The following is a 26897-nucleotide window of genomic DNA, read 5'->3' as shown; positions in this document are numbered from 1 at the left end:
GTTGGGTGCATATATATTTACAATTTTTATATGTTCTTCTTGATCCCTTTATCATCATGTATATCCTTCTTTGTCTCTTGCTACAGTCTTTGCTTTAAACTCTATATATTGGCATTTTGTATTTACTGGCATTTTATTTATTGCTTTCTGGTTGTTTTTGTGGTTATTTTTTGTTCCTTTCTTCTTCTTTTGTTCTCTTCCCTTATGACATGATGACTAGCTTTAGTATCATATTTGCATTATATTAACTTTGTATGTCATCATTTTAAGTTGATGATCACTTAACTTCAAACACATTCTAACAATCCACCCACACACACACATTTAATGTTTTAGACATATTTTACATCATTTTGTTTTGTGTGTCCCTTAACTACTTATTGTAACTATAAATGATTTTACTACTTTTGTCTTTTAACCTTTTTACTAGCTTTAAAAGTGATTGACGTAACCATCATTATTATATATTTGCCTGGTTACCAATGCGATGTTTCCTTTATTAATTTTCATATTTTCTAGTTGTGGTCTTTTATTTCCCACTCAGGGAAGTCCCTTTAACATTTCTTGTATAACTGGTTTGGTGCTGCTGAACTCTTCTAGATTTTGTCTATAAAACTATTTCTCTCTCCTTCAAATCTGAATGACAGCATTGCTAGGTAGAGCATTCTTGATTGTAGGATTTTTTCCTTTCATCACTTTAAATATATCATGACACTCCCTTCAGGCCTGCAAAAGTTTCTACTGAAAAATCAGCTCATAGTCTTAAGGACATTCCCCTGTACATAACTACTTGCTTTTCCTTTGCTACTTTCAAGATTCTCTTTCTTTAAATTTTGCCATTTTAATTACAGTATGTATTGGTATGAATCTCTTTAGGTTCATTTTATTTTGGCCTCTATGTCTCCTGGACCAGATGTCTGTTTCCTTTTCCAAGTTAAAGAAGTTTTTAGCTATTATTTATTCAAATAAGTTCTCTCCTCTTTCTCTCTCTCTTCTCCTTCTGGGACCTCTTATAATGCGAATGTTAGTATGCCTGATGTTGTCCCCAGGTCTCTTAAACTAAGTTTATTTTTTTTAATTCCTTTTTCTTTTTTCAGTTCATCTTGTGTGATTTCCACTACTCTCTGTCTTCCAGTTCACTGATCTTTCCGTCTATCATCTAATCTACTATTGATTCCTTCTAGTGTATTTTTTATTTCAGCTATTGTATTCTTCAGCTTTCTTTGGTTCTTCTTTACATTTTCTAACTCTTTGTTAAACTTCTCACTGGGTTCATCCATTCTTCTCCTGAGTATGTTAAGCATCTTTATGATCATTACCTTGAACTCTTTATCCAGTAAATTGCTTTCCTCTACTTCACTTAGTTCTTCTGGGGTTTTATCTTGTTCCTTCGTTTGGAACATATTTCTCTGTTACCTCACTTTGCATAATTCTCTGTTTTTATTTCTATGTATTAGGTAGGTTGGTTACATTTCCCAGTTTAGAGAAATGGCCTTATGTAGGAATCATCATATGGGGATTAGCAGCACACCTCCCTCTGGTCACCAGAGCTATATGGTGCCTCCATGTGGGCTGTATGGTCCCTTCTCTTGTGGCAGGGCTGACCACCATAGGCACAGTGGTAGGGGGTGTTGACCCCCGAGTTGGTTGGATAACAGGCCCTGACATGTGGAGGCTGCCAGACTACTAGTGGGTGGGGCTGGGTCCCAGTACAGCTGGCTTTATGGCCCAGGAGATGCTGAGGCTAGTTCTTATCTGCTGGTGGTCAAGGCCAGGTTCTGGGGTCACCAGATGCAGGGCCCAGGGTATTTGGGTGCTACCCGGTTGGTGGGATAGCTAGGTCATGTCCCAAGCCAGCTGCTTGTGGGTTCTCGGAGGTCCCAGTGATGGTGCTGGTCTGCTAGTAGGTTGACTGTGGTGCCTGAGGGCTCCCAAGGCTGATCCAGACCCACTGGTGTGTGGGGCCCTGGGGCTGGTGGGCAGAGCCAGGACCTGTTGGGTTCCATGCTGGTGCTTCCTGGCTGATGGGTGGGCAAGCTACCAGTGCTGATAATCTAGAGGGAAAACTTCAAAATGCTGCTTACCACCACCAGTGTCCTTTTGGTAGAAGGAGCTCTCCAAAATGGCTGCTGCCAGCATCTATATCCCTAGGGGGAGTCATAGTTGCCTTCTGCCTCTCTGGGAGGCTCAAGATCATCAAGCAAGTGGGTCTGACTCAGGCTCTCTTCAAATTACTGCCTCTGTGGCCTCTGCACTGGGAGATTTTACATGAGCCCTTTAAGAGCAAGTCTGTTTCCTATAGTCCTCCAGCTCTCCCATATGTGAGTCTTGCTCACTTTCAAAGCCAGACATTCTGGGTGCTCCTCTTCCTGATGCAGGATCCCTGTGCTGGGGAGCCTGATGTAAGGCTTGGACTTCTCACCCTTTGAGGAGAACCTCTGAAACTGTCTCCACTCCTCCTACCCATTTTTATATCTTTAGTTTTGAAAAATCTCTCCTGCTAGGCTTCAGGTTGTTCTCATCTCTAAACAGTTGCAATTCTGATGTGCCTGTGGGAGGAGTACAGCTCAACGTCTCCCTTCTCCACCATGTTGGCCATACCTCTTAAATTATTATCAATATTTGACTGAAATTATTAAAATATTCAACTGAAATATTTTCATTTTACTTTTACTTCTGGAAAATATTTTAGGTCATTAGCACTTATTTTCTTTCAGCACTTTAACTCCAACTATCATTCCATTCTATACATTCCATGTCAGTGGTTTCTGTTGATCTCTTATCTCTTGATCTGATTGTTGCTCCTCTGAAGGCAAAGTATCTTTTATCTCTACGTGCTTTGATGATTTTCCTACTTTCTTCTGTTTTCAAAAGTCTAACGAAACTAGGTGGGTTTTCCTTCATTTTTTCTCCATAAGATTTATAGGACCTCTTGAATAAGTGATTACATCTTTTTAGACATTTTAGAAAGTTTTCAGCCATTATCTCTTCAAATACTTTCTGCCCCATTCTTTCATGAGACTCCAATTGTGTGTTATGTAAGACCATCTCACTGCATTCCATTTACCTTACATTCTGCTCTTATTTATCTTTATTTTCTATCCTTCTATCTTTTTATTTTTCAACTGGATATTTTAGAACCATATCTTTGAGTTAACTAACTTTCCCTAATGCTAGGCGAAATTTATTACTAAAATCTCCCACTAACACTAAGAACTTTAAATATCTTATTTTTCAATTTTATAATTCTCATTTTATTCATTATAATTTCTAGCTCTATGCTGAATTTCTCAGCCTTAACTTTTATTTCCTTGAACATACTAATACATATTTATTTTAATCTGCCTGATAACTCCATTATCTGGAGCCCTTATGAATCTGACTCTGTTGTCTATTTTGTTTTTGTGTTTTTGGCCACACTGTCTTGAATATTTGTATACTTGTTTTTTTTAATGAGTATTGAACAATGTACACGAAAAAGGAAATAGTTTGAGGCCTAATAAGATATAATATTCTTTTAGAGATTTGCTTTTAGCAGGCTTGTAGGAGACTCACAAAAGGGGATTATGTTAACCATATTTAAGGAATGAAATAATTTCATGCTAAACTTCAATCCTTAAAAGGTAAGTCTATACCCAGTTTACATTTTATTCTAGGGTATAGTCCTTTAGAGTGCCAACCTAAAATATAGTCATTTACCATGTCTCCTTTTGGAAGGCCCTGGATTCCAAAATTTGATTCACAGATCTGACAGTTACTCCAAATCTTAACATCTCAGACATGTCTTCTAGAATTGGCAGATACCCCTAGAGAAAGAGTGAGCTCACTTTTCTGGGTTTCTTTCTTCCAGAGTGTTTTGGTCCATAATTCTTCACATCCTTATTGGCTCTTGGATGTCACCTCCCCCCAACCCTTTTTGTGAAAATTCTGTCCAGCTTTTCTAGTAAGTTCTTAGGTGGATTACTAACCTAAATTACCTAATTCACCATAAGTGAACAACACAGAGGTGTGTGTGTGTGTATGTATGCATATGTGTGTGTGTGTGTGTGTGTGTGTGTGTGTGTGTGTGTGTATATATGCAAAAGAATATTGGGCCCAAGTATCTCACTAACTGAAAGAAGGTATCCAATTTTCTAATTCTTATGTAATGTTGGAAAATGCAGTCAATTTAGAAAACAGAACACAGACTCCTATGAAAACGTATTCATCTTAATGTATATACCACTTATACAAAAACTAAACAATTTTCATAAGCTAATCATTTATCTGAAAACAAGTATTTAATTAAAATATCTAATATATGAGTGCTGCTAAAGCTCAAATAAGGCATGGAGTAGGGAGAACTTACAGTGATAGGGGAAGCCTATTGGTATTGTGAATAAGTATCACAAGGTGTCACAGGTAAAATATAACAAGTATGTGTTGAGTACAGTGGTGTCTAAGAAAAACAATGGAAAGTTTGGGATGGGGATCAAGAGAAAGGTGATTTATAAATGGAAATGTACAATGAGTTGGTACAGGAACAGAATGTGAGGAACAGACAGACAAAGGAAGGTATTCCTATCACAGGGGAAAAAAAAAGCCAGAAAGAGCTCCAGGTGATGTGAGAACCCACTATTAGTATTTGGTAAACTATAGGTAAATAAATACAGCTATAACACAAGGGGCATGTATGTGTGAACATGCAATTGTGGGTGTGAGTGTAGTGGGGCATGGTGGTGACAAAGTGATCAGTTATAAGAAAAGGAAATGACTTGTTTCATAAAGTCAATGTTCCTGTATGACATAATAAAGTATATATAAAGAATCATATTTAACAGTGAATATTTTGAAGTACATTTATTAAAATCAGAGAAAAAAGTATATCTGCTGTCATGAGAATTATTAAATATTGCTTAGAAACACAGAGAAATAATAGATAATATGATCAGAAAGGAAGAGACAAAACTGGTGTTACCTGAAGATGATATGTCAACAAAAGAATAAATGTTTTGAGTTACATAATAAACAAAAACCAACAGCTTTGGTTCTAGACACAATAAATAAGAAAAAATAATGACAAACATCCTAATCACAAAAGCAATAAAAATATGAAATAGCTACAAATAAGCTTGCTGTTTCAAATAGAGAAAAAACTCTACCAAAGTATTTAAGTAAATATAAACAGCATGTACTCTACTGTAATGCTAAATATTATAAATGTATCAATGTTTTCCAAATTAATTTATAAGTTTAAGGCAGTTCATTTAAAATACTAATAAAGAGCTTCCCTGGTGGCACAGTGGTTGAGAGTCCACCTGCCGATGCAGGGGACACAGGTTCGTGCCCCGGTCCAGGAAGATCCCACATGCCACGGAATGGCTAGGCCTGTGGGCCATGGCCACTGAGCCTGCACGTCTGGAGCCTGTGCTCTGCAATGGGAGAGGCCACAACAGAGAGAGGCCCGCATACCACAAAAATAAATAAATAAATAAATAAAATAAAATACTAATAAAGATTTTCTTTAGACCTTAAAAAAATAACCTGAAGAATGCACTGGAGACATCAGAAAAATGACAGAATAGGAGGCCCTAGATCCTCCTTCCCCCCAAAGAGACACTGACTCAATAACAATACATAGATTAATTTCCTTTGTGAGAAATCCAAAAATCAGTTAAGAGGCTCCTGTATCCCAAGTAAGCAGCCTCTCCCTCAGGGGATAAAGAGAAGAGTTCAGTGTGCATCCAATATTCTGGTTTTTCAGGAACTGCCCGTGGGACTGGTTTCTGTTTCATCTGACTTGGAGCACTGATGGGACCTGGCATAATCTAGAAGCCTAGGTGGTGCTGAGAACAAAACAGAGCTAGGGGACTTGCAGTGGCTCCAGAGAATCGGCAGTACTGGAGACAAGCACTAGAAGGAGCAAGAGCTTATGAGCTCCTGAAAAAAGAAACCTGCAAGTCTTTCTAACTGGAGATTTACTTGCACCAATCCAGAGAAGTCACATCCACAGACAATGCTGAAGAGTTCACTAGAATCTGTAGCTGGGCTGACTGGTAAAGGTCATTCCCTGCACAAAGCCAATTTCTAAAGATGGGAGAGGTGGCTGTTTTTACAAGTGTGCAGATCCCAACACAAACTTACAAGACAAATGAAGAAACAGGGAAACATGACCCAATTAAGAGAATTAAATAATTCTCCAGAAACAGACCCTACAGACAAAGAGGTATATCAATTATCTCACAAAGAATTCAAAATAACTGTAGGATAGATGCTCAATGACCTCAGTACAATGATACTTGAACAATATGAGAATATCACCAGAGAGAGAATATATATTTTTAAATTGGAGATTAAGAATACAATAACTGAATTGAAAAATGCAACAGACAGTTTCAACAGCAGTCATGATCAAATAGAAGAAAGAATCAGCAAACTCAAAAACATGTCATTTGAAACTATCCAGGTAAAGGAGCAAAAAGAAAAAAGAATGAAAAGGAGTGAAGAAAGCCTAAGGGACATATGAGGTACCATCAAATGGACCATTAAATGCATTACAGGAGTCCCAGAAGGAGAAGAAAGGGAAAAGCAGGCAGAAAGCTTATTTGGAAAAATAATAGCTGAAAACTTCCCAAATATGGGAAGGGAAAGGGACATCCAGATTCAACTAGGATGAACCAAAAAAAAAGTCTACACTAAGACACATTATAATGAAATTGTCAAAAGTCAAACACAAACAGAGAATCTTTAAAGAAGCAAGAGAAAAGCTACTCATCACCTACAAGGGAGTCTCCGTAAGACTATCAGTGGATTCCTCAGCAGAAACATTGCAGGTCTGAAGACAGTGAAATGATATATTCAAAGTGTTTAAAGGCAAAAACTGCTAACCAAGAATAAATAATTGGCAAAACTTTCTCCTTCAAAAATAAAGGAGAAATAAAGACTTTCCCACGTAAACAAAAGCTGAGGGAGTTCATCACTACTAGACCTGCCTTACAAGAAATGCTGAAGGGAGTCCTTCAAGTTGAAACAAAAGGACACTAGACAGAAGCACAAAAAGATATTAAAAATACATAACATTGGAATACTGTAACAATGGTATGTAAGTCACTTAATTCTTGTACAGAAGTTAAAAGACAAAAGTATTTTAAAAACTAAATATAAAAACATGTTAATGGATACTCAATATAAAAAGATGTGATTATGAGACCAAGAACATAAAGTATGAGGATTTAAGTAAAAGAGTAGAGGTCTGTATGCAACTGAAGTTAAGTTATTAACATTTTAAAATAGATTGTTATAACTTTAAGATATTTTATATCAGCCCTAAGGTAACTACAAAGAAAATATCTATAAAAATACACAAGCGAAAATGAGAAAGAAATCAAAGCATGTTAATACAAAAACATCAATGAAACACAAAGATGACAGGAGAGGAAAAGAGGCAACAACAACAATGAAAAATGCAACAAGTCAAACAGAAAACAATTTAAAAAATGGCAAATCCCCATCAGTAATTACCTTAAAAAGGTAAATGGATTTAACTCAATAAAAAGATACAGAGTGGCTGAATGAATAAACAAAGATCCCATGATACGTTGTCTAAAGAGACTCAATTTAGATATTAGGACATACATAGGTTAAAGTACAAGAATGGAAGAAGATATTCAAAAATGATAAACAAAATAGAACAGGGGTAACCATACTTACATCAGACAAAATAGACTTTATATCAAAAACTGTCACAAGAGACAAAGAATAACATTATATAACGATAAGATGGTCAATTCACCAGGGAGATATAACAATTATAAATATGTATGAACTCAACAAGACAGCAATATATGAAACAAACACTAACAAAACTGGAGAAGTGACAGCGTTACAATAATAGGAGATTTCAAAACCCCTCTTTTAATAACAGATAGAATATCCAGACATAAGATCAATGTGGAAACAGAACTTGAACAATGCTATATACATCAAAGTGCTCTAACAGACATATACAGAACATTCCACCCAACAGCAGCAAAATAAACATTCTTCTTAAGTGCACACTCTCCAAGATAGATAACATGTTTGGCCATAAAACAAGTCTTAACAAAGTTAAGAAGACTGAAATCATACCGAGTATCTTTTTTGACCACAATGAGATAGAACTAGAAATCAATACCAGAAAGCAAAGTGGAAAATCTGCAAATATGTGCATATTACATACTACTGAACAACTAATGAATTCAAGAAGAAATCAAAAGAGAAATAAAAAAAATCTTGAGACTAATGAAAACAAAAATAAAATATACCAAAACTTATGGGTTGCAGCAAAAGTGGTACTAAGATGGAAGTTTTTTGGCTGTAGATGCCTACATTAAAAAAGAGCAAAGACCTCAAATAAGCAACCTAACTTTATACATACACACTAAGCCTACAGTTAGCAGAAGGAAGAAAATAATAAACATTAGACCAGAAACACACAAAATAGAGAATAGAAATATTCAATGAAAGTAACAGTTGGGTTGTTGAAAAGATCAACAAAATTGACAAAGCTTTAGCTAAACTAAGAAAAAAAGGAGAGAAGACTCAAATAAAATCAGAAGTGAAAGAGGAGACATTAAAACTGATACTACAGAAATAAAAAGGATTATAAGAGATTACTATAAACAAATAACCTGCTTTTTAAAATGGCCAAAAGACTTGAATAGTTATTTCTTCAAAGAAGATATACAAATGATCACAGTTATATGAAAAGATGCTCAACATCATTAATCAACATGGGAATGCAAGTCAAAACCACATGAGACATCATGTTACACCTGATAGAATGGCCTCTATAAGACTGTGAGAATGTGGAGAAATTGGAACCCTTGTGAACTGCTGATAGGAATATAAAATGGAACAGCCACTATGGAAAACACTATGGAAGCTCCTCAAAAGATTAATTAACACAGGAGTTTGGGATTAACAGGTACAAACTACTATACGTAAAATACATAACCAACAAGGACCTACTGTATAGCACAGGGAACTACACTCAATATTTTATAATAACCTATAAGAGAAAAGGATCTGAAAAAAAATAGATTTATATGTATAACTAGATCACTTTGCTGTATACCTGAAACTAACACAACACTGTAAATCAATTAGACTTCAATTAAAAAAAATTTTTAATTAAAAAAATTAGAAATAAAACTACCCTATGATCCTGCAATCCACTTCCAGGTATTTATCCCAAAGAATTGAAATCAGGATCTTGAAGAGATATTTGTACTCCCCTGTTCAGTGCAGTATTATTCAAAATAGCTAAGTGGTGGAAACAACCTAAATGTTCATTGATGGTTGAATGGATAAAGAAAAAAATATGGTATAAACATACAATGGAACATTGTAGTCTTAAAAAAAAAGAAGGAAATCCTGTCATATGCTACAACATGGACATCATGCTAAGTGAGATGAAACAATCACGGAAAGACAAATATTGTATGCTTCCACTTATAATGAGGTATCTATAAGGTGAGGTAGTCAAACTCATAGATGCAGAAAGTAGAATGGTGGTTGACAGGGGCGGGAGAGGGAAATGGGGAGTTGCTATTCAGTGGTATGGAGGTTCAGCCATGCAAGATGAAAAAGTTATAGAGATCTGCTCTACAGTAATGTGCATATAGTTTATAATGCTATACCATAACTTAAAAATTTGTTATGTAGATTTCATATTATATTTTTTAATCAAAACTTTTCAAGAATGTACTAAAAAAGCTAAGACTATTTTGAAAAACTAGTAATAATTATTAAGATACGGCTTAAGTCCAGCTTTGCCAACATAAATGGCAAAATTAATGTTTCAATGGGATGTTATAAACCCACTAAGAATAATATTTTCAAAGACTATATACTGACATGGGAAAAGTTCTGTTCATTCAGCCAGTTAACAAATACTATGTCAGACCTTGGACTGCGTGCTAAATATAAAATAATGAGCAAGGAAGATACGATACTTGCTAGTCAAGAATCTTATAGTCAAGTGAGAACGGCAAACAAAGATTACAGTGGAGATATACTTGATACAAAGGATACAAGGAGATAACTAAGTATGTAGCAAGGGAGTCCTACCTCTTCTATAAGAGTCAGAGAATGTTTTGTAGGAAATGTGACATTTTAAGCTCAGATATGAAAGATACATGGTAACTAGCCCAACAATGGTTATGGGTGGAGACATAAGCAAACTGAGGATCCAGCACATAGAAATGGCCAGGGAAGACAAGGGTGCGTAGGGAGGGAGGACATACCAAATTTTATGTATACCAAAGACCTAAATACATCTGCACAGAGTAAGACTGGAAGAATATAAAAGAAAATATTATCAGTCCCTAACTCTGGTTGTAGAATTAGAATTCTGAGTAAATTTTCATTCTTTTCTATTTTTCTTCTTTTCTATATTACCTGAAGTAATTAATCATACGTTACTGTTTACTATTTATTGATGAAAAGAGTATTATTAAAATAATACTTTACTATTTACTACATTTTGGGAAGAGGTTGTTTTTGTTTAGACAAGTCTCTTAGGACCTAGTTTATTCATTTGGAAAATAAGGCTAATAACATTTAACTTCACAAAGTTTCTGATTTGTATCATATATGATAACGTGTAGAAAAGTGATTTTGTGGTTGTTGGACCTAACTCAGTATCAGAGTCACCAGATAAAAGGTATTAAGACAGAATTGGAGAATAGTAGATCAGGAGGATGAAATGTGGGCCTGATGAAGTTGGTGTGCTAGTTACCAACATTTTGCCACCCCCCTCTTTAGTAATGATGATAGTCAATGCCAATCAAGCCCGATTTTTTTTCCTCACTGAGCTTAGACCCAATCTCAGAATCCTTCTCAGCATAACACTCCAGGAAGTCACTTGCAAAATGGCACACTACTTGAAACCTTTTGCCGTCACCAGCCTTAGAATTCCAAATATGAACACAATCAATTACATGATTTTTAAAAGGTAGCTTGGTGATTAAAATGTCCTCTTTAATTTACATTTTAACTTTTAAATGCTCTATTTTCTGTTAAAAAGTACATCTTATAGCACTTGTAGAGGTTTTGATTTAGTATTTTTGTAAGCCTGTCATTTATCTGTTATACCAGAAACAGAATAATTAGGGGACTATAGCATTTTACAAGTATATTTACAGATATTTACAAGTGGTCAAGTCAGATACATATACACCTTTTGACTGATTGTCACTTTCTCACAAAATGGAAAAAATGAGTTTCTTACCTTTCCTCTGGAGTGTCTACATGAAATGTTCTCTCTATAACAGTGGTCCACTGGAGACATCTGATAATAAATGTGTTTGGCTTTGGTCGTTCTGTTTTCATTAACTGGCATTCTAGAAATAAAATAAAATGTCTCTTTGAATATACTTATACTTAAACCAAGAAGTAAACAGTTGAGAAGTACAGAGTTCTATTCTAAACAAACCACTGCAACATCACAGATTTCTATGGATCTCCACTCAAGCCTGTTTGTTCATAACGTAAATTCAGTATTCCTTTCCAATCCATCACCCATTCTGGTCACATGCTCTATTAACCAGCCAAATTGGACTATTAAACTTTCCTTAAATACATCTTGCTCTTTCCTCTATCTATACCTTTGATCCAGCTAATAGTACCATTTGGAATGTTTTCCATTTATTTTACCCCTAACCATATGTAATCCCCAACAGCCAAAAGAATAACTGTCCTTCAAGTCCAGATCAAATTCTACTCCTTCCATGAAGCTTTTTATAACAACCTGGTCCTAGACTGACCATTCCCCAAGCTATATTCTCATAACATTCTCACTACATTCTCCACTCTACATTCTCATTATTTATTATTGTACCCCTCATTTTTCACTTAGCATAGAGTATCTTATATTACCATTTATCATTTTTAAGAAGGTATCCTTATCCCTACCTAGATTATAAGCCTTTGACAGTATGCACCCCCTAAAACTCTTAGTAATCTATAGCACCTAGAGCCAGTCAGTCAGAAGTGATAAATTCTGTCAGCAATTATCTATATCTAGGAAGACTTCAAAGAAAAGGAACATAGCATAGTGGCTAAAAGTATGGATTTCAACACTACTGTGCCTGGATTCAACTTTTTTCCTACCATTAATGATGCAAGCTTAGACAAGTCAATGAATTTCTCTGGTCTTCAAGTATTAAATGGGAAGCAGTAAGAGTACCTACATCATAAAATTGATGTAGGGATTAATACGTAATTGTAATACTTAGCATAGTGTGTGACACACAGTAAGTTTTCAATAAATGTTAGCTGCTATTATTAGGTGTACACCTGAGCTACACTCCAAAGGATATCTGGTATTGGACAACAAGAGAAAATAGGATAGGGCTGTCTGCTGCTGTTGAGGAAATGCACTGCACTCTCTTTAGAGCCTTTTGTCTAGTTGTGGCTTCTGCCAGGCATTCTTCCCCTCACACAACCCCACAGTTAACTCCTCATCTCCTTCAAGTCTTAAATCAATTCTAACCTTCACATTGAAGCCTACCTCAACCATGCCACTCAGTACTGAAATCTGCATCCTCTACCCAGGACTCCCCAACTCCTCTTACCTGCTTTACTGTTTATTTCCCATAGCATGTTTCCATCTTTGTACATATGAGATGACTAACTTAATATCTTTCTTATTTACTGTCTGCTTCTTCAACTAGAATATAAGCTTTACTAATATATTGTTAGCACCGAGAACTAACATATAGCACTCAATAAGTATTTTCCAAGCAAGTGAATTCTGACAGTAATAATCCAACAGGAAGGTAATTTTGATGATACAGGAAAGAGGAGAAAAATTTCTGGAGCAACTTCCTTATATGGTCAAAAAGGGATAGGATTCACTGAACAAGTAAAGGGCTGGCTGTAGTCAGGAGTATAGAGAGTTTAGTGATGCAACAGGAGAGAAGATAGGGTAAAGGAGCCCAGAGCTGGTAGAAATTATTTGCTCATTGCTTCTACTTTTTCAATGAATTAGGATGTAAAGCGATCCTTAAGAATAAGGTTGGAAGAGGATGCACTGGGGCTCTGAGAAAAGAGAAAATATAAAATAGCCTTCTAGGAGCAAACAGACTAGGGAAATATCCATGACTGCTAAACAGCATTAAGGGTCCAGTGGAATTTAATAATTAAGAATTTAAAGTACCACCAGGGATCATGGTTGTATATTTTTCCCCAGATAACTTCAGTTACATGGGTGCAGATGGGGAATACAAAGGACTGCATTTAAGCAAAGCTATAATTTAACTAAGTAAGTTTGAAAATGCAAGAAAGTGAAGCAGAATTCAGGATGCAAGACAAGGGACTGGTTTAGATAATCAACTAAGGAACTAAAAATGGGTAAGGAGGGAAGTGAGAACCTGGTGGTATGTAAAATAATGAAAAGGTAATAGAATCGACAGATCATAAAATCCATCGTTTCAGTTAAATACTTAACAACAATGTTACACACTTTCTGAAATATGAATGTTAAAAAAATCAAATATAGTATGCCAATTTATATTTTTTGTTTGAAATACAAAAGTTTTAAAATACCAAAGATATTATACTAATTTACACCAATAAAGAACCACATAATTTCCCCCAACTTACTCTGCCTATAAGGTAGACTCAATCTGATTCTCTTTGAAGCTTTTTCCTTTCTGTTTCCTTCTTTATAAAATTCCTATCAAGCTTCCAGCCAATGGTTCACTATACAGTCTTGCAGACGTTTAATTAATGTTAATTTGATGTCCTAGCTAGATGAATTACTTAAAAGTTAGGAATTATGTGTACAACTCTTCCTCACAGCACCTACAGCAGTGACAGCACATAAGGTTACATAGTAAATACCTGATGATTGAGTAATTGACCCATTGGTGTTTTTTGTTTGTTTTTGTTTTGGCCTTGCCACGTGCCTTGTGGGAACTTAGTTCCCCAATCAGGGATCATCGAACCCGTAGCCCCTGCAGTGGAAGCACAGAGCCCTAACCACTGGACAACCATGGAATTCCTGCCAATTGGCTTTTAATGTAAAGAATGGAGAACAGACACTTAAAAAGAGGGACAGTCCTGACAGAAATACTCGAGAGTGAACCATGGAGTAAAGGGACACAGGAAGAACAGAAAAGGAAAGAAAGAATGCCCACTCTAGGGTTCACCTATTTAAGTTTTACTTAAGTTTTCCATTGTGGTGATGTCAAGATAATTAAGATAATAGACTTTAGAATACCAGATTCAAATCTAGCCTCTATCACACACTGTCAGCTATTATTGCCCAAGGCAAAGTACATTAAACCCCAAGATTTTCTCATCTTTAAAAGCACTATGAGGAATTAAACTTTAAAAGAAGCATATTTTCAACACTACACCTAAATGAAGTTTAAATGCTATAATCTAAAGAACTTCTTAATGGTATAAATGTCAAAGCTAGTTAAAATACTATGTATGAGATTCTAAGTGGTTATTAATTACTGCAATTTATGAAAAGGAAAATGAAAGTGATTAATTACCATTCCCAAGCAGACTACCAAAAAGTAACGTTTAGAAAAGAATTAAATATTTGTATTTATGCATATAATTGTTTTGGAATATTAAAATAATAATAAAATGACATAAGTGGTTATTCACAACATGCTTGTTTTGACTAAATATGCTAAGTATTAATGAATCAACAACATATATGAAATGCCAATTATGGGCTAAGCACCAGATTCTGGGCATAGTAAGAAAAATGAGTAAGAAACTCTACAAGCTTACAGCATATACTAAGCTCTATTTTTAATCATTCTGTGTAATTATAAAGTAATATTCTACTAATGGTATAAAGGTTTTAATCAGGTCCTCCTGAAACCTCTAGCTCAACAAAAATGTTACATGTAATTATGGACATGAAGAATAGAAATAAACCTATATGTTTACAGGTTTCAGTATGAAATACTCTGTAAATCAATCCAACTTCTAAATAATACCCATTAGATTGAAACTATAGGAGAAGTGGCTACCAAAAGTCAGTCCACAATATTCAAGTGACAGTCAAGTCAACATCAGAAGAGAATATTCTACCACAATGCCTCAGGGTTTACTGCTGTGCATAAACAGATATAATTAAAGAGCTGAATCCAAACTCAAAACAGTTGAAACTTTAAATTATCATATTAAAATAGCTGAGCCAGTAAACAGAAACACTTTGGGCTCTTTCATGGTAGCCATAACATGGAAACATGAACACATCATACAGTTCTCTCTAAAATGAAGAAAAATATGCCATGAAAGGTTTCAGAACATGGTGCATGTCTGAAAACACTTATTTTGAAGAGAATTCTTAAAAAGGACAGGGTTAATAAATAGGCTGACCAATACTTCTTTAGAAGAATATTTTCCTTTATATTATGTAAGGATTCCTAACTCAAGGTAGGACAATTTAATTTTTTTTTTAAGTAGAAATTTTGGATAGAGATTCTAAAAAGCTATTAACCAAATGATTATCTATGACTTCTGGAACAATTTAATATGCAGGAATAAAGCAAGCATTCTTAGATAAAATGTCAGGTAGGTAGCTTTTATTATATCATACCCATGATATTTTTCTTTTTTCAAAAAATTTTTATTTTATATTGGAATACAGTTGATTAACAATGATGTGTTACTTACAGGTGTACAGCAAAGTGATTCAGTTATACACATAGGTATATATTCTTTTTCAAATTATTTTCCCACTTAGATTATTACAGAATATTGAGCTGACTTCCCTGTATTATACAGTAGGTCCTTGTTGGTTATCTACTTTAAATTTAGTACTGTGTACATGTCAATCTCAAACTCCCAATCTATCCCTCCCCCCACCCCACCCATTCCGTCTGGTAACCATAAATTCATTCTCTAAGTCTGTGAGTGTTTGCTTTGTAAATAAGTTCATTTGTATCATTTTTTTCTAGATTCCGCATATCAGTGATATCAAATGATATTTGACTTTCTCAGAATGACTTACTTCACTTAGTGTGGTCATCTCCAGGTCGATCCATGTTGCTACAAATGGCATTTTTCATTCTTTTTAATGGTTGAGTAATATTCCATTGTATATATGTACCACATCTTCTTTATCCATTCATCTGTCAATGAACATTTAGGTTGCTTACATGTTTGGCTATTGTAAACAGCATTACAATGAACATTGGGGCGGATGTATCCTTTCAAATCATGGTTTTCTTTGAATATATATCCAGGAGTGGGATTGCTGGATCATATGGTAGCTCTATTCTTAGTTTTGAAAGAAACCTCCATACTGTTCTCCATAGTGCTTGTACCAATTTATGTTCCCACCAACAGTGTAGGAGGGTTCCCTTTTCTCCACACCCTCTCCAGCATCTATTGTTTGTAGACTTTTTAATGATGAACATTCTGACTGGTGTGAGGTGGTATCTCATTGTAGTTTTGATTTGCATTTCTCTAATACTTAGTGATGTTGAGAATGTTTTCATGTGCCTCCTGGCCATCTGTATGTCTTCTTTGGAGAAATGTCTATTTAGGTGTCTGGCCAGTTTTTTGATTGGGTTGTTTATTTTTTTGATATTCAGCTGCATGTGCTGTTTGTAAATTTTGGAGATTAATCCTTTGTCAGTCACATCATTTGAAAATATTTTCTCCCATTCTGTGGGTTGTCATTTAGTTGTGTCTATGGTTGCTTTGCTGTGCAAAAGCTTTTGAGTATAATTACATTCCATTTGTTTATTTGTTTTTCTTTCCATCACTCTGGGCAAAGGATCGAAAAAGACTTTGCTATGATTTATGTCAAAGAGTGTTCTGCTTATGTTTTCTTCTAAGAGTTTTATAGGTCTTACATTTAGGTCTTTAATCCATTTTGAGTTTATTTTTGTGTATGGTGTTAAAGAATGTTCTAATTTCATTTTTGTACATGTAGCTGTCCAGTTTTCCTGGCACCATTTATTAAAGAGACTATCTTTTCTCCATTGTATACTCTTGCCTCCTTTGTCATAGATTAACTGACCATAGGTGCATGCATTTATTTGTGAATTTTCTATCCTGTTCCATTGATCTATCTTTCTGTTTTTGTGCAGTAACATACTATTTTGATGACTGTAGCTTTGTAGTATAGTCTGAACTCAGGAAGCCTGATTCCTCCAGCATCCTTTTTCTTTCTCCAGATTGCTTTGGCAGGCCTTCCCTGGTAGTCCAGTGGTTAAGACTCCATGCTCCCAATGCAGGGGACCCCGGTTGAATCCTTAGACAGGAAACTAGATCCCGCATGCTGCAACTAAAGATCCTGCATGCCGCAATGAAGATCTCACATGTGGCAATGAAAATCCCGCATGCCGTGACTAAGACCTGGCACAGCCAAAACATATTTAAAAAAATGATTGCTTTGGCTATCCAGGGTCTTTTTTGTCTCCATACAAATTTTAACACATTATTGACTGGGGGATTTTGGCAGAAACTAATGCCTGTGGCTGGCAATTTGTTATGTAAGTGAATACTTAAACACCCGCATTTGAGTAAATATCAACAACTTTTTTGCACTTAATGTATTTATTTGAAACTTTGTACATATCTAACTAAAGTATTCTAGTACTTTGTTCAAGTGTGATACGCAGTATAGCAGTCACCTCTGTGCAGAGGAACAGAACATCTATTACAAAAAAGCAGAACCTACATTTTCTGGTGGCATTTTTTAGTCCTGTGGGTATTATTTCCTCTAGAATATGTTTGTTTCTTTTACCTGATAGTCAACAAGGTGGATCTTTGTGGGCGGGCGGCTCTTTTAAAAATGCCACAAGAAGGACCAGGTGCAGTACTACCACTACATTCACCAGAATGGTCAGTTACACATTCTCTAGCTACTGCTAACAAAAAATTGCTTGTAAGTCATTTTACTCTGTGCATTAAGGCTGCAATAAATTTTAAACGCATTGAATAAACCACAATTACTCAAATAGAAACCCACTTTCTTATACCATTTTCAAGTTTTCTGGAGGATACTAAGTTTGCCAAATATTGATCAGATCGATCAACTCCTTTCATATATTTATTATACTCTAATATACAAGTGGGCTTAGTTATCTGATGACCAGTCCTCCTGTCTTCCTTTCCTGTAGATGCTATGGAGGTGTCATGAATCGTTGTCACCAGGCGGACTAATCTCTTGTCTTTCCATATAAGAATCACGTCTCCCTTCCATGTGAATGTCATTTCTCCCTTCTGTAGATTTTTAGATTTCTCCTTTAATTGGTTTGATAGACCAGGATTCTCTCTTATAATCCCACAAACTCTGGTTTTATTTTTCAACATTTCAGATGTGGACACACTGCTGTAATAACTCTCTTGGTAAGTATGGTGCCATGAACCAAGATAAGGTTGTAGGACCGATAATATTGTTTCTTGCAATTTCTTTCCTTCACCTGTGTAAATCTCAAGTTTGCATATATATCAGTTTCGCATTTGCTATCCATCCTGACCGAAATTCCATATTTTGTACATTTTCCGGGATTATAGGTTTTGAATCTGAGTCATCCTCTCCACAAGTGATGGCTCGTTTGGGTATACAGATGGAAAATAATCCAGAAGAGGTTTAACTTTTGAAATTCTGTCTGCAGGAAGTGGAGTTTCCAAGCTACCACTAAAGTGAATAAATATCATTATTTGTTCCAAACATCTTCTCATCATAATCTTTGGAAAAATAGGTGTTTCAAGTAAGGGATCAATCAACCAATATTCTTTCCAGTGTGACTTTATTTGTCCCATCAAAATTATTAATCCAAGAAACTTTTTCATGTCACTATTGGTTACATCAGTCCATTTTAAAGCCTTCTCATACTTCTTATGTGATTTTTCATTCTGTTCATGATACAACTTTCTTTGAGAAGCGACCAACTTGAAAAAGTCCTTACCCAAAATTAATTCTGTTATTTCACTAACATTTTGCAGGTTATTACATTCAATACTTACACCTGACACACCTGTAAAGTCTTCTAATTTCATGAAATGTTATCTTCAATCCACTTCTGTAGAAGCAAAGGAGCATTCTCCAGCACAGTGGGTTTCATTTTCACTTTCCGAATCAGAATCAATTGCGAAGGTTTTTTATCTTTTTGTTGGTCTAATATTCACAGTCTGAATCAGAACTATATTCTGAAGAACTATCATCTTCTGAGACAGTAGTATATATGACACTTGGACAATCAGAGAAATTTCGGTGCATGAAATTCACCCACAAATTCTTCTTCACTCAAAATTTCACGATGCTTCATTTTTGAAAATTTTATGGTAATAAACTTGTGTTGATAATATACACAAGGTTAGAACAAAAACCTAACAGAGCAAAATGTAAATGCTAACAACAATCGTTAAGTTGTAAAATGAACCCTTGATCAACTTTAGGCTTCTAACAATTTTGCCCAGTGATATTAATTGTATTACTCTCTAAAAACGTATTGATACATCTCCAGTCAATAATGTTCAGGTAACAAAACATGTACTGATATGTCTCTGGTCTATGATGTGTCAAGATTTTTTTGTTCTAGTTTGGTAAAAAATGGTAGTTTGATAGGGATTGTATTGAATCTGTTGATTGCCTTGGGTACTATAGTTATTTTGACAATATGCATTCTTCCAATCCAAGAACATGGTATATCTCTCCATCTATTAGTGTCATCTTTGATTTCTTTCATCAGCATCTTACAGTTTTCAGTGTACAGGTCTTTTGCCTCCTTCGGTAAGTTTATTCCTAGGTATTTTATTCATTTTGATGTGATGGTAAATGGGATTGTTTCATTAATTTCTCTTCCTGATCTTTCAATGTTAATGTATAGAAATGCAATAGATTTCTGTGTACAAATTTTGTATTCATTGAAGAGCTCTAGTACTTTCTGGTGGCATCTTTAGGATTCTCTATGTATAGTATCATGTCATCTGTGAAGAGTGACAGTTTTACTTCTTTTCCAATCTGGATTCTTTTTATTTCTTTTTCTTCTCTGATTGCCCTGCCTAGGACTTCCAAAACTATGTTGAATTGCGGTGGTGAAAGTGGACATCCTTGTCTTGTTCCTGATCTGTGAGGAAATGCTTTCAGTTTTTCACTGTTGAGTATGATGTTAGCTGTAGGTTTGTCATATAAGGTCTTTATTATGTTGAGGTACATTCCCTCTAGGCCCACTTTCTATAGTTTTTATCATAAATGGGTGTTGAATCTTGTCAAAAGCTTTTTCTGCATCTATTGAGATGATCATATATGGTTTTTATTCTTCAACTTGTTGCTGTGGTGTATCATACTAACTGATTTGAGGACACTGAAAAATCCTTGCATCCCTTGGATAAATCCCACTTGACCATGGTGTATAACCCTTTTAATGTATTGTCAGATTTGGATTGCTAGTACTTCTGTTGAGGATTTTTGCATCTATGTTCATCAGTGATATTGGGCTGTAATTTTGTGTGCGTGTGTGTGTGGTCTCTATCTGCTTTTGATATCAGGATGATGAGTTAGAATGAGTTAGGGAGTGTTCCGTCCTCTGCAATTTTTGGAATAGTTTCAGAAGGATACGTGTTAACTCTTCTCTAAATGTTTGATAGAATTTGCCTGTGGAGGCATCTAGTCCTGGACTTTTGCTTGTTGGGAGTTTTTAAAAGTTTCAATTTCAGTACTTGTGATTGGTCTGGTCATATTTTGTTTCTTCCTGGTTCAGTCTCAGGAGATTGTACCTTTATAATAATTTGTCCATTTCTTCTAGGTTATCCATTTCTTTGGCATATAGTTGCTTCTAGTAGTCTCTTAAGATCCTTTGTATTTCTTTGGTGTCCGTTGTAACTTCTCCTTTTTCATTTCTAACTTTATTGATTTGAGCCCTCTCCCCTTTTTTCTTGATGAGTCTGGCTAAAGGTTTATTAACTTTGTTCACCTTTTCAAAGAACCAACTTTTAGTTTCACGGATCTATTATTGTCTTTGTCTCTATTTCATTTATTTCTGCTCTGATCTTTATAATTTCTTTCCTTCTACTAGCTTTGGGTTTTGTTTGTTGTTCTTTCTCTAGTTGCTTTAGGCATAAGGCTAGGTTGCTTATTAGAGATTTTTCTTGTTTCCTGACTTAAGAGTGTATTGCTATAAACTTCCCTCTTAGAACTGCTTTTACTGTGTCCCATAGGTTTTGGATCGTCATGCTTTTGTTTTCGTTTGTCTCTAGGTATTTTTTGATTTTCTATTTGATTTCTTCAGTGATCTATTGGTTGTTTAGTAGGATATAGTTTAGCCTCCATGTGTTTGTTATTTTACACTTTTTTTCCGTGTGGTTGATTTCTAATCTCATACCATTGTCGTCAGAAGAGATGCTTGATATAATTTCAATTTTCTTGAATTTTTCAAGGTTCGCTTTGTGCCCCAGCATGTGAATAAACCTGGAGAATATTCCATGTGCACTTGAGAAGAATGTGTAATCTGCTGTTTTTGGATAGAATGCTCTATAAGTATCAGTTAAGTCCATCTGGTCTAATGTGTCATTTCAGGCCTGTGTTTCCTTATTGATTTTCTGTCTGGATGATCTGTCCACTGATGAGAGTGGGGTATTAAAGCCCACCACTATTATTGTGTTACTGTCAATTTCTCCTTTTATGACTGTATTTGCCTTATATATTGAGGTGCTCCTGTGTTGGGTGCATATATACTATCAATTGTTATATCTTCTTCTTGGATCGATCCCTTGATCACTAGGTAGTGTCCTTCTTGTCTCATCTTTAAAGTCTACTTTGTCTGATATGAGTATTGCTACACCAGCTTTTTTTTGATTTCCATTTGCATGGAATATCTTTTTCCATCCTGTCACTTTCAGTTTGTATGTGTCCCTAGATCTGAAGTGGGTCTCTTGTAGATAGCATATATATGGGTCATGCTTTTGTATACATTCGGCTAGTCTATGTCTTTTGGTTGGAGCATTTAATCCATTTACACTTAAGGTAATTATCAATATGTATGTTCTTAATGCCATTTCATTAACTGTTTGGGGTTTGTTTTTGTAGGTCTTTTTTTCTTCCCTTATTCTTTTGTTCTCTTCCCTTGTGAGCTGATGACTAATTTTAGTGTTGTGTTTGGATTCCTTTTTCTTTTTTGTGTGTGCATCAATTGTAGATTTTTGATTTGTGGTTATCATGAGGTTTTGAGAGAGCATTCTATATATAAACAAGATTGTTTTAAGTTGGTGGTCTTTCAACTTCAAATGCATTTCCAATCACCTGCATTTGTGCTCTCTTCTCACAATTCCTGGTTCTGATATCATATTTGTGTGTGGATAATCTCCTACCTTTACTGTGTGTTTGCGTTTACCAAAGAGCTTTTCCATATGGAATTTTTTCGTCTCTAGTCTTGGCCTTTTCATTTCTGCCTAGAGAAGTTTCTTTAGCATTTGTTGCAAAGCTGATCTGGTGTTGCTGAATTATCTTAGCTTTTGCTTGTCTGTAAAGTTTTTGATTTCTCTGTTGAATCTGAATGACAGCCTTGCTGGGTAGAGTATCCTTGGTTGTAGGTTCTTCCCTTTCATCACTTTAAACATATCATGCCACTCCCTTCTGGCATGCAGAGTTTCTGCTGAGAAATCAGCTGATAACCTTATGGGAGTTCCCTTGCATGTTATTTGTTGCTCTTCCCTTGTTGCTTTTAATATTTTTTCTTTGTATTTAATTTTTGTCAATTTGATTACTATGTGTCTTGGTGTGTTCCTCCATGGGTTTATCCTGCCTGGGACTCTCCACACTTCCTGGACTTGGGTGACTGTTTCCTTTCCCATGTTTGGGAAGTTTTCAGCTATTATCTCTTCCAGTATTTTCTCAGGTCCTTTCTCTCTTCTTCTTCTGGGACCCCTATAATGCAAATGTTTGTGCATCTGACATTGTCCCAGTGGTCTCAGGCTGTCTTCATTTCTTTTCACTCTTTTTTCTTTATTCTGTTCTGTGGCAGTGATTTCCACCATTCTGTCTTCCAGCTCACTTATCCATTCCTCTGCCTCACTTATTCTGCTACTGTTTCCTTCTAGTGTATTTTTTTATTTCAGATATTGTATTGTTCATCTGTTTGTTTGTTCCTTAGTTCGTCTACATTTTTGTATCTTCTCAAGCCCTGCCTCCATTTTTTCTTGAGATCTTGGATCATCTTTACTACCATTATTCTGAATTCTTTTATGGGTAGATGATATTTTTCAATAAATTTTTTGTTACACCAGTATTTAAATTAAATAGATACACTAGCTACACTCACCTGACCAAGTTAAACTCTAAGCTGAATTTCAATCATCCTATTTACTTTTAGACCACTCTGAACCACAGATGACCAGTTTCATTCAAAGCTGTAATTACTCTGTAAACCTGAAAGCCAAATAAATAGAGGAAATGCAAGATGCTAAATCAAGAAAATACATACCAAAAAATTTTTTAGACATCACCTGTTCAGATTTTATTTAAAAGATTAGGTTTTATTTCAAACGCTTTAACCCTTTAAGTGCTAACTATATTCTTTTAAAAATAGTTTCACTAACATCCAATGTGAACACCAAACACATAATAATAGATTCTATTTATAATTAAATCACAAAATTAAATAATGCTCTTTGAGTTATAATGACCATAAAGAGAGTTTATTTTTAAGGCCCCAGATATAATACTATCACAGATATTCTTTAAAAGAGGGAAAAAACATTTCTTTATTTAAAGGTTTTATTATCCAGGGAGCAAAAAAGCATAGCATCCAATTAAGACTCAACACATCAATCTTAAAGAGATTTATTAATTCCACTGAGGGGATAATAGCTTAGGGGTGGCAGGTACCCTGGTAGAGAGCAAGATCAGTAGAGGATATGTGCACTGCAATCACTATGTGCCAGGCACTGCACTGATTAGAGGTTTCTAAACGTTAATTTCATGTGAAGGTCAAACCTAAGAGCTGTTACGTTATTATCCTCCACATTATAAATGAGAGAATTGACACTGAAGCTAGCTAAATAACTTGCTCACAGACACACAGCTTGTAAGTAACTGTATAAGGATTTACCCGAGGTCTGTCTGAATCCACATTCCATGCTCATCTGGAAAGAATACACTGCTAGGAAAACTGCCTTTAAAAAAAAAATCAGTAGGGCTTCCCTGGTGGCGCAGTGGTTGAGAGTCCGCCTGCCGATGCAGGGGACATGGGTTCATGCCCCGGTCCAGGAGGATCCCACATGCCGCGGAGCGGCTGGGCCCATGAGCCATGGCCGCTGGGCCTGCATGTCCAGAGCCTGTGCTCCACAACGGGAGAGGCCACAACAGTGAGAGGCCCGCGTACCGCAAAAAAAAAATTAAAAAAAAAAAATCAGTAATCATCTGCAGATGAAAGGACTATCTGTTCCCTCCTCTGTGCCTTCCCCATACCTTCCTGTGCTTGACTGTTCTCCCTTCTGTGACATCTTTTCTTCTACAAAGAAATCCAGGATAACTTTCATCTGATAACGATGTTTGAAGAGGGAGGTGGGCCCCAATGTGTTTGCTCCTGGCTCTGAATACACCATAGGAATGGTTAGCGATGAGGATTACCCTTCGTAGGATACTGATGCTGCCACTTTTTGTTTCTCCAAGTAGGCATGTAAGGGAAAGGTGGATTCAAATGAGGAACAGAAGAGAAAGAATGCAGCAAGGAGGGCAGCAGAGCCTCCAGATGTTTTCACTGCTGGATTTCACAAACTGCAATACCAGTAAAGCTAGTGGTAATAAAAAATTTCAATTAGTAATGATAGAAAAGTGATTCCCAAACTTGCATTGGTCCAGCTGCATGTTTCTAGTGTTTGGGTCTGAATCATTTGCCTATTACCCAGAGTCAACATACCCTTCTCCATATAAGGAAATAGAAGAGAAAAAAAAAGTTATTTTATAAAATACAAAATTCTATACAAGAGGGGAGTAAGACTGGGTCACTAACATTATTTCCACTCTAGAAGATGTTTTCACTTTGATACATATTTCTAATTCTGACATTTTAATTATCATAAACCTTACTTCTTTGGTTTTAACATGGATACTACTTGTGGATTTAAACTGTATTTGAAATCACAACATGTTAACATGAACTTCTCCTAATATGCTTTTCTTTCATGAATATGGTCACCACAGATAACACCATTTACCAAAAGTACATTTAGAGCCAACACTTTCCCAATCAACGTATCTCCATCTTGTTGGTCCACCATATCCTGCTTCTAATTAATCAAACAAATACTTCAAGAGTCTTCTAGAACAACTGTTCTCTGCATACCCTCCATATACTTGAAATTTCAGGTAAAAATACACTGTGGTCACTGTGGGACAATGTTTAAGATAATGAAAATGACATGAGGCATTTCCTAACAGAGTTGTAAGAGTCATGCAAACATCTAATATACCATTAGGCAAGCTATTTTTTGGTTCTGCTTTTTGTTTGTTTTGCAATACAATAGCCATTAGAGTTCAGTAAGCTATTTTCTCTACTTACCTGTATGTCTGAAAAATTTTACGATAAGAAGTCAAAAACAGAAACTCCTTCCAAAATACTATTAGATTCTTTCCTCAAAGTATGTACCAAAAATGTCCAAGGAAATTATTTTTTGAAAATAAAGTGTATATTTGAATACCTAAAATAAAGACCCTTCTAGTGAATTAAACTCATTGAACACAAGTTAATAAACTTCAGAATATTTCATTGGGCACTGAAGTTTAAAGGTATCACTACTAGAATAATCAATTTATTTTGTATCAACTTTAATTTACAACTTAAATACCTCAAGCTTCCATGTATCAATGTGACAATTTCTACTCATCTTCACAGTTGCTTATCAATGCATACCAGGGTGAACAAACAATAAATATACACATAGAGCAAGATGCACATGTATTGAATGCTGCTTTCCTTCCCTTTAAAAGACATTATTTACAAGAGTGGCCTTTGTTACATATTCCTTAACCATTTAGCTAAGTTGTGGTTTCTACCAGTCTCCTGAAATCTTCTCATCAAATACATTTTCCTTTTTCTCATTTTCATTTCTTTGCTGCATCTGATGCTCCTGACTCCCTACCTGTGAGTCACTCTCCCAGGTCCCCATGACAGAGACTTGCCTGATTTTACCTGCAACTCTCTGACCATTCATTAATCTTCTTTCTTAAGGATTCTTCCTTAGAACTGAGCTGCTCCCTTATGCTGAGAACTTTGTGTTATGCTTTTCTTTTATGATAATTTTATCCTTAGTAAATTTAGACATTCATTAAACAAATATTTATTGTGTGCTCACAGCATGCCTGACAACAAGCCAGGCACTGGAAATACAGCAGTGAAGAAAACAAAGTCCCTATTTTTCATAAAGCTTATATTTTACTGAGGAGATAAGTGGTCAAGCAATAAACAAGTAAAACAATTAATTTATAACATAATAGATGATAATAAGTACTATGAAGAAAAATTATGTAGGGCAACAAGTTAAAATGACAGGGAAGGTGGTGCTATTTTAGAAAGACTAGTTAGAAAGGGTATTCCTTAATGAAATGGGCAACCAATGCAGACATCTGTGGAAAGAGTGATCTGGGTCAAAGGAACAGTAAGAGCAAAGACCCACAGTTGGAGAGAGCCCACAGACATGTCTGAGAAATGGCAAGTCCAGTGTGACTGGAGTAAAGTAAGTTCTGGGTGTGGTAGGAGATGAGATCAAAAGGACCTTCAATGACCTGGTAAGGACTTTGGATGTCATTCTGAAGAGTCTCTCTCATGGCTCTGCCGCAATTATCACCTGACGTTTGATGACTCTTAAACCTGCCCCTTTAGTGTCAGCCTTTCCATCGAGCTCCATTTCCATAGGGCAAAACTGGCATCTCTCTTTTGAGGACCTATTAT

At 35.6% G+C, this 26897-nt stretch overlaps 1 protein-coding gene across 3 annotated transcripts in view; it reads right to left on the bottom strand.

Annotated features, from left to right (window-relative positions):
* AKT3 (AKT serine/threonine kinase 3) overlaps nucleotides 1-26897 on the bottom strand; it is a 391924-nt gene that overhangs the window by 197498 nt on the left and 167529 nt on the right. For all 3 annotated transcript variants that reach the window (XM_082616001.1, XM_082616000.1, XM_082616002.1), the window contains one exon: nucleotides 11252-11363. In XM_082616001.1, coding sequence (XP_082472127.1) covers nucleotides 11252-11363 — 112 coding nt within the window. The remainder of the gene's footprint in view (nucleotides 1-11251; nucleotides 11364-26897) is intronic.

The sequence above is a fragment of the Mesoplodon mirus genome, assembly GCF_964341445.2.
Source record: "Mesoplodon mirus genome assembly, chromosome: 3".
In the NCBI taxonomy this organism is placed as follows: domain Eukaryota; kingdom Metazoa; phylum Chordata; class Mammalia; order Artiodactyla; family Ziphiidae; genus Mesoplodon; species Mesoplodon mirus.
Note: the sequence above shows the minus strand (reverse complement) of the source record. Positions and strands in the feature narration are given on the sequence as shown.